This window comes from Jaculus jaculus, chromosome 2 (assembly GCF_020740685.1).
Source record: "Jaculus jaculus isolate mJacJac1 chromosome 2, mJacJac1.mat.Y.cur, whole genome shotgun sequence".
In the NCBI taxonomy this organism is placed as follows: domain Eukaryota; kingdom Metazoa; phylum Chordata; class Mammalia; order Rodentia; family Dipodidae; genus Jaculus; species Jaculus jaculus.
The window spans coordinates 32,632,014-32,640,795 of NC_059103.1; the positions used below are offsets into that span (position 1 = coordinate 32,632,014).

An 8,782-nucleotide genomic window follows, 5' to 3' on the forward strand; every position below is an offset into this window, starting at 1 on the left:
CTCAGTTACGGATGACCCGAGCGCCTGAAGCCCCGCCCTCTTCCGCTGTCTTGGTGCCTTTCAGAGGCAGCGCAGGGCTTTTGGTGGCTTCACGGCCCGTGTGAAATTAAAAGCAGACTTTGGAGTTGGAAGGCTTTATTTGCGGGACCCTGATACAGCCAAAACCCCTGCCGCCCTTGCAGGATTTCAGCATCCGCAGCTCAGAGCGCCTCTTTCCCCGCTGTATTTTCAGACTGAAGGGCCCTGAGGGGCACAGAGGTGCTTGGATGTTTAAGGTGGTAGGTGGCCTTCCGTTTCTGCAACCAGAAGATGTATAATAACGCCACCGCTGTAGTCACCACACCTAGGATCACTAGCACTCCTATGAAGATATTGATCCAGATGAGGTTCCGACCTGCACAGAGAAGTCCAGTTAAGGCACAAGAAGAGGTGGTGGAAAGAATTTAAGAGCCAAAGGAAGGGTAGGACTGCTTACAATGTACTTTTCCAGACACAAAAAGGCCTGGACACCCATGACCTCACAGTGCCTGGCACTGCCTACATAAGACCCTCATAATACCAGGAAAAGAGGATGACATCAAAATAAAAGAGTTGGGATGGTGGCCCACACCTTTAATCTCAGCACTCAGGAGGCTACTATGAGTTGGAGGTAACCCTGAGACGACATAGTGAATTCCAGATCAGCCTGGGCTAGAGTGAAATCCTACCTCAAAAAAACAGGCCTGAGGAGATGGCTTAGTGGTTCAGGCACTTGCCTGCAAAACCAGAGGACCTAGGTTTGATTCCCCAGGACCCACATAAGCCAGATGCACAAGGTGGCACATGTGTCTGGAGTTCGTTTGCAGCAGATGGAGCCCTGGTGTGCCCATTCCCTGTCTTTCTCTCTGCTTCTCTCTCTCTCAAATAAATATTTAAAAATTAAAACAATTTAAGGCCAGGCATGGTGGCACACACCTTTAATCCCAGCTCTTGGGAGGCAGAGGTAGGAGGTTTGCTGTGATTTCAAGGCCACCCTGAAAAGACAGTGAATTCCTGGTCAGCCTTAGCTAGAGGGAGACCCTACCTCGAAAAACCAGTTTATGCCCATTCTCTCTCTCTCATTACCTTTCTCTCTGTCTCAAATATAAACAAATACAATTTTTAAAAGAATGGTTTACTTAAAGAATATAAAGAGAACTGTGTGTGCTCCTGCCAGGCTGGGCCTCTACTCCCACGTGGACTACTCTGTGGCTTACCTTGAACGTCAATCACCACCAGCAAGGTGTGCGTGCCCCTTGGACTGGACGCCTGGCATTGATAAGTGCCATTGTGACTTAAGTTGACGAGGAATGGTATTCCAATGGGCACCTCACGCCTGGAGCTGTCCTGCAAACACTGTAGGTGCGGGACTGGATTGCCCCGGGCCTGGCACTGCAAGATATGGGTAGTCCTATCTTTCCACGCAAAGCGCTGGGGACATTTTGCACGGTCAATCTTGGGTCCATCTGTGGAACCACCACGTGGTTAGACACCCAAAATTCCCAAGAGGAACAGGAAGGCAAAGGAACAGAGAGGGATGAGGACCAACTCACAAAAGACATGCAGCTGGACCGTAGCGTTCCTGTACAAAATAATTCCTTCCACCTCAAGAGTAGCCTTGCAGAAGAATTCCCGCCCGTCATCGCTCTCCCGGGCATGCAGCTGAAGCTCGGCAGGCTTCCCAGGAGGAGGGACCGGAGCACCATCCAGCAGGACCTGAGTGTTGGCCCCAGATGTGCAAGTTACATTTACCTTGGAACCCTCGGTGATGTTGGTCTCGCTCAGACTTACTATGGGTCCAAGGAAGCCTAAAGGCAAGAAAGACACTGCAACAACGTACTAACCACAACCTTCCCACAGGTCAAGCCACGCCCTCCTCCTGCCCCCTTTCTCTGGTATCCCAGCTAAGCCTTAATCACAAGCTCCGCCTTTCCACCACCCGGTCTCTGCCTTAGCAGGCTCTTCAGATCCAGTCTTAGTCCCACCCCCGTCCTTTTTGTTTCTGGTCCCTTCTTACTGAAGATAGTCAAGTTCTCCTGAGCCTGGAAATTGTGGCCGCCAAGGCTCACGATGCAGACAATCTCTTTGACACCCTCCTGATCTGCGTGGGCTGTAGCTGCAGCCGTGGCCCTGAGCGAGTCCCCGTGGCTGGTGACTGTAGTATTCAGCATCCTGTCTCCCAGTGTCATTTGGACCTGAGCCTCAGAAGCCGGGAACAGCCCATCCAAAGTGCAGTCCACCGCATTCAACGTTCCCACCTCCAAGATTGGGGGGACCACAAGGCTCGGGGGAGTCATGGGCAGGGCTGGGGATAAGGGTACAATGGAGCCTAAATCACCCCCTTCCCAGAAACATCTACATGGCCTTCTCATCAGACCCAACCCAGCTCCCACCTGCAGCCTCCTGTCTGGATATATCTTGCCCAGTGGTAAAGCACTTGCCTTTTTGGAAGCCCTATGGTCCAAGACATCCCCTTGCTTTGTTTAGCTCATCACCCCCATTATGTGGAGCCCTTTCCCTCACCAAAAGTTCGGAGCTGCCTGGGAGCCGAGGTATTCTGAAACAGGGCCAGTCCATGTGGCCGCAGGTCCAGTTCTGCGCGGCATGAAAAATTGGCACCATGGTCACTTCTGTCTGCCAACAATGTGGCCATCACAACCCCAGCGTTCCCCAGAACAGGCTTCCGGACCAGTTCCTCTTCCCCACGGAGCAACACCACTGAAAGTTGCGTCCGTGGCTCCCCACCTATCACCTGACAGTGCAGGGTGAAGTTTCTTCCCACTGGGTACCAGAGGGGAAAGGGGGCCAGCTCCACACGCTCGGGTAATTCTGCAAAGAAGGACAGGCGGTGACTTGTCAGCCAACTGAGCAACCCCCAGCCCCTAAGTATGGATTCTAGGCTGATACTCTTAAGGCTGAGCCAAAGTTCCCAACCCATTCCTGTTTATTTCAGAGAACATAAAACAGAAGGAAATTTCCTTTTGCTCTTATGCTAGGAACTAAGATAAAAGTCAGATTTTGTTCCCAAAGACAGTACAGTGAAGAAAAAAAGAAGATGAACATTTATTATATTGATCACTAAATCAACTTTCTTTTCTTTTTTCTTTTTTCTTTTTTTTTTTTTTTTTTTTGGTTTTTCGAGGTAGGGTCTCACTCTAGCCCAGGCTGACCTGGAATTCACTATGGAGTCTCAGGGTGGCCTCGAACTCATGGCAATCCTCCTACCTCTGCCTCCCAAGTGCTGGGATTAAAGGCGTGTGACACCACGCCCGGATTTTTTTTTTTTTTTTCTTTTTTGAGGAAGGATCTCCCTCTAGCATTCACTATGTAGTCTCAGGATGGCCTTGAACTCACAGTGATCCTCCACCTCTGCCTCAGGTCTGGCGATTGAACTCAGGTATTCCAGCTTGAATGGTGAATGCTTCAACCACTGCATCATCTCCCCAACCCCTCCCTGTTTTTTTTTTTTTAATTGTACCTGTATTTTTGGGGGGTCCTGTGGCTGCTTTGAATTTTTGGTAAAGTAAGGGCATCTAGAAGGAGTGATGGGCTGAGTCAAGAGTATGGGGTGTCTAGAACTTCAGGGTTGGCCTGGAACTTGGGATACTCCTGCCTCAACCTCCTGAGTGCTGGTTTGCAAGCATGAGCTACCATACTGGCTAGAGCTCCACACTGTAACACGGGCTCTGCCACTTCAAGCTGTTGTCTTCGGGCAAACCACCTCTCCTCTCTGGGCTGTATCCCCATCTGTAAAGGCAAAAATAATTGAAAATCTGGGTGTGGTGGCGCACACCTTTAATGCCAGCACTCAGGAGGCAGAGGTAGAAGGGTTGCTGTGAGTGCAAGGCCACCCTGAGACTATATGGTGAATTCCAGGTCAGGCTGGGCTAGAGTGAACCACTACCTCGAAAACCCAAAATAAAATAATAATAATAGAGATGTCATTAGGTTGCTGTTTGCATTAAGATGGTTAACACATAGGCAATGAAAAGAAGCCAGAAGGCATGGTAGCACATGTCTTTAATCACAGCACTCACACAGGAGGCAGAGGTAGGAGGATCCCTGTGAGTTGGGGGTGGCCATTCTGAGACTACATACTGAATACCAGGTCAGAAAAAGAAACCTGGGCTCCCTTTGTGGAACAGATGGCTCTAGTCTTGCTACCTCAACTCTTGGTCATGGAGGCTTTGGAAAATGCTTGAACTTTAGGTATTAAGGAGAAGGATGAACATGGGGATGGTAATGGTGGGAAATGTAATCTCAGAATCTATCCCCTGTGCTCCTGCACCATCTGACCCCGTGCTCCCAGCATGGTGCAGACTTGAAAGAGCCAGTCACAGTTTACTCTCATGAGCCAAGACAAACACCTCTATCCTTTCAGGTCCTGCACAGAAGCATTGTGCACCCACAAGTGAGCACAGAGCTTGCCTAGCATGCACGAAGCCCTGGGTTCCACCCCCAGCACTGCATAAACTGGACAAGATGTTATGTCTCTGTAATCCCAGCAAGGTAGAGGTGGAGGCTGGAGGATCCTAGGGGTTGTTGGCGAGTTAGTTAGCTGAATCAGTGACTCTAGAGACTGAGAGACCATGTGAGACAATTTATGTTGATTGTCAACTTGACAAGACTCAGAATACCTGTGAGGGGTTATCTACATTAGCTTGAGAGGGGAAGACTGACCGTAGTTGTGGCTGGCACTATGTCATGAGCTGGAGGACCTGAACCGTATAAAAAGAGAAAAGGGGCTGGAGAGATATGGCAAGGTTGCACATGTGCACAAGATGGCACATGTGTCTGGAGTTTGATGGCAGTGGCTGGAAGCCCTGGCCCACCAATTCTCTGTCTCATAAAAAAACGAAAGAAAAAAGAAAAGAAAAGCTGGCAGGGTGTGGGGCGCACGCCTTTAATCCCAGCACTCAGGAAGCAGAAGTAGGGGGATCACCATGAGTTCAAGGCCACCCTGAGACTACATAGTGAATTCCATTTATTTGAGAGAGAGAGAATGGGTGTTCCAGGGCCTCTGGCCTCTGCAGATGAACTCCAAATGCATGCATCACCTGTGCATCTGGCTTACATGTGTACTGGGGAATCAAACCTGGGCCTTAGGCTTCTCAGGCAAGCGCCTTAACTGCTGAGCAATCCCTTCTTGGCCATGATGGACTGTAACTTCAAGCTGTAAACTGAATTAAGCCCTTCCTCCCATAAGTTGTTTCTGGTCATATATTTGATCACTGTAAGTAACTAATACACTCTGTCTCCAAAAATAACTTGCTGAGAGATGGAGTAAGACATCCAGGATCAATCTCTGGCCTCCACATACACAGATATATGCATGCACATTCACCCACATGCATGTACACATGAACTACACACACATAAACATGCAAAACCAAATATAATTAATAATATAATTAATAAATGAAAATATCTGTTGGAGCCAGATGTGGTGGTACACACCTTTTCTCCCAGCACTTGGGAGACTGAGGTAGGAGGATAATTGTGAGTTTGAACCCAGCCTGGACTACAGAGTGAGACCCTGTTTTAAAAAAAAAGCAAATCAGGACTGGAGAGATAGCTTAGTGGTTAAGGCACTTAACCTACAAAGCTAAAGGACCTAGGTTCAATTCCCCAAGACCAACATAAAACCAGATGTACAAGGTAGCACATGCGTCTGGAGTTCGTTTGCAGAAGGCCGTAGTGTGCCCATTCTCTATCTGCCTCTTTCTCTTTCACTCATAAATAAATAAATAATTTAAAGTTTCATAAAACATTTTTAAAAAGGGGGGGTGCTGAAGAGACAGCTCAGCAGTTAAGGCATTTGTAAAGTCTGATGACCCCGGTTTGATTTCCCAGTACCCACATGCCAAATACACAAAGTGGTGCTTACATCTGGAATTTGTTTGCAGCAGCTGGCAGCCCTGGCATACCCCTCCTCTCTGTCTCTCTGCTGGAAAATAAATAAAATATATATTTTTTTAAATGTGCCAGGCATATATCCTAAGGACTCATCTCATTTCCTTAGAAGTACGTGCTCAACCATGTTTATTGCTGCTCAATTTATAATAGCTGGGAAATGGAACCAGCCTAGATGTCCCTCAACAGATGAGTGGATAATGAAGATATGGCACATTTATACAATGGAGTTCTACTCAGCGGTAAAGAAAAATAAAGTTATGAAATTTGCAGAAAAATGGATGGATCTGGAAAGGATTATACTAAGTGAGGTAACCTAGGCCCACATGTTCTCCCTCATATGTGGATCCTAGCTACAGATGATTGGGCTTCTGCGTGAGAAGGAAAAAACTCAGTAACAGAGGCCAGTAAGTTATAAAGGGAAGAGAAAGGAAGGGAGCAGGGTACTTAATAGGTTGGTATTGTATATATGTAAGTAGAATGATTGAGATGGGGAGGGGATATAATGGAGAATGGAATTTCAAAGGGGAAAGTGGGGCGGGGAGGGTATTACCATGGGATTTTTTTTATAATCATGGAAAATGTTAATAAAAATTGAGGAAAAAAAAGGGGAAAAAAACACAAAACTAACAACAAAAAAAGAATAAAAAAAATTAGCCAGGGGCTGGTGAGATGGTTTTAGCACTTAAGGTACTTGTCTGAAAAGCCAAAGGATAGGTTTGATTCCCCAGCACCCATGTAAGCCAGGTGCACAAGTGGCACATGTGTCTGGAGTTTGTTTACAGCAGCTAGAGGCCCTGATGCACCCATTCCCCACCCCCCCCCTTTGCCTCTTCATCACTCTCTCTCACTCTGTAGTCTCAGGGTGGCCTCGAACTCGAGATCCACCTACCTCTGCCTCACAAGTGCTGGGATTAAAGGCGTGGGCCACCACGCCTGGCTTCTCTCTCACTCTCACTCTCTCAAATAAATAACAATAAAATATCTGAGAAAGGAAAAAAGAGCCAAAAACCAGGCGTGGTGGCCCACGCCTTTAATCCCAGCACTCCGACCGAGTTCGAGGTCATCCTGAGACTACATAGTGAATTCCAGGTCAGCTTGGGCCACAGTGAGACCCTACCTTGAAACCCCCCTCCAAAAATAAAGAGCCAAACAAGGCAGCATATGCCTTTAATCCCAGCACCTGGGAGGGAGAGGTAGGAGGATCAACATAATTTGAGGCCATCCTGAGAGAGATTGCATATTGAATTCCAGGTCAGCCTGGAATTTTTGAGACCCTATCAAAAGAAGAAGAAGAAGAAGAAGAAGAAGAAGAAGAAGAAGAAGAAGAAGAAGAAGAAGAAGAAGAAGCAGCAGCAGCAGCAGCAGCAGCAGCAGCAGCAGCAGCAGCAGCAGCAGCGGAAAAAGAAGAAAAAGAAAAGTAAAAGAAGTCCTGGTGGGACACAAAGAAATGGATTTCTCAGCTGTTGTCCTGGTTGAGATGCATGTCTGTCATCTCTCTGTCTTTCATATATTCAGGCCAGGTCAGAACTGGCTCATCCATTCCTGCAATTTCAGGGGCCTTCACAACCACTGGACCAATCCACCCCCCTCCCACTGCCACTTGTATTTCCACTCACTGTACACAGTAATGCTCGAGGTGGTAGTTATCTGGACACCGCTACAGTAGCCAGAGCAGAGGAGTTGGCTGTCAACAGTCACATTGATAAGTTGGAAAGCTGCCCAGCCCACACCCTCGCCGATGGGCTCCTTTGATAGAGACGTCTCCAAGTTGATGAGCTCAGGATCCGGACAGTTCGTGCTACAGTTCACGGTGAGTGTCCCTCCCCCAGGAAGCAGTGGGTTCTGGGGCTCCATCTGTAGTAGATATTCCTGACCATGCAGTCCTTCAAGAACAAGAGGAAGTCTGTGGTGCTTTGCCACTCACAACCCACCCCGCTGCAGGCCTTACATCACCCCCAGGATATAACGGTCCCTGCTTCACACGGTGGAGGCAATGGTGGGCAGACAGCTAAGCAGGAGTCTCTGGGTGACTTTAATGCAGTCTCTATGAGAAGAGTTGAGGAAGACAGGAGGAGGCAAGGAAGGCCAATTTTGACGGTTGAGCAGAAGTTTGCCAAGTGAACCAAAAGAGGGAAGCTGACAGAGCAGCTCAAACAGGCAAAGAGGAGAGAGAGGGAGGGAGGGAAAAAATGCTAGTGGGAACGGAGTCTATCACAAACACAAACCTGACCCCAAGGCCAAGCTAAAGGTACACAGGGAAGTGAGATTTGTTAGCAGAAGGGTTTTTTGGTGGCCAGGGTGACAGCATAATGTGAGATGAAATGTTTTCTCTCCCCAACTCACTAGCAACCCCTGAAACCCACCCTGCTCATCAGAGGCAGTCTCACCTAGCGGCAGCAGACAGCAAACCAGCAACTCAATGGCTGTCATGATGGCAGAGAGAGGAAGAAGATGGCAAATCAGGTGGTGGGGAGGAGGCGGAAGTCAGTGGTTATGATTGCACATGACTCTGGGCTGCACCTGGCCCTGAGCCTGGGAGGCTCTAAGATGGGGAAGCTGGCATGTGGGGACTAGATGAAGAGCAGAAGTGAGGGGTTTCTCACAGGAACAAAGCAGGTCTGCGGTGCTGCACGCTGCAGGGCTGCACTCTCCATAATGTGGGAGTGCTTTTTTTTTTTGGTCTTTTGAGGTACTGTCTCACTCTACCCATGCTGTGCTGTCCTGGAATTCACTATGTAGTCTCAGAGCCACATCAAACTCTCGGCGATCCTCCTACATCTGCCTCCCAAGTGCTGGGATTAAAGGAGTGTGCCACAGTGCATGGCTGGGAGTGCTTTTTAAAAAGTTT

General features: G+C 48.4%; 1 protein-coding gene across 1 annotated transcript; it reads right to left on the reverse strand.

The window, feature by feature from the left end:
• Window positions 1-130: 130 nt before the first annotated feature.
• Icam3 (intercellular adhesion molecule 3) lies at window positions 131-8,400 on the reverse strand. The gene is made up of 7 exons (XM_004667419.2): window positions 8,322-8,400; window positions 7,551-7,817; window positions 2,542-2,847; window positions 2,036-2,323; window positions 1,572-1,826; window positions 1,236-1,484; window positions 131-394 (listed from the first exon to the last, which is right to left on the reverse strand). Exons 1-7 carry the CDS (start codon window positions 8,362-8,364, stop codon window positions 201-203), a joined length of 1,602 nt encoding a protein of 533 aa, XP_004667476.2. The 5' UTR covers window positions 8,365-8,400; the 3' UTR covers window positions 131-200.
• Window positions 8,401-8,782: the final 382 nt, after the last annotated feature.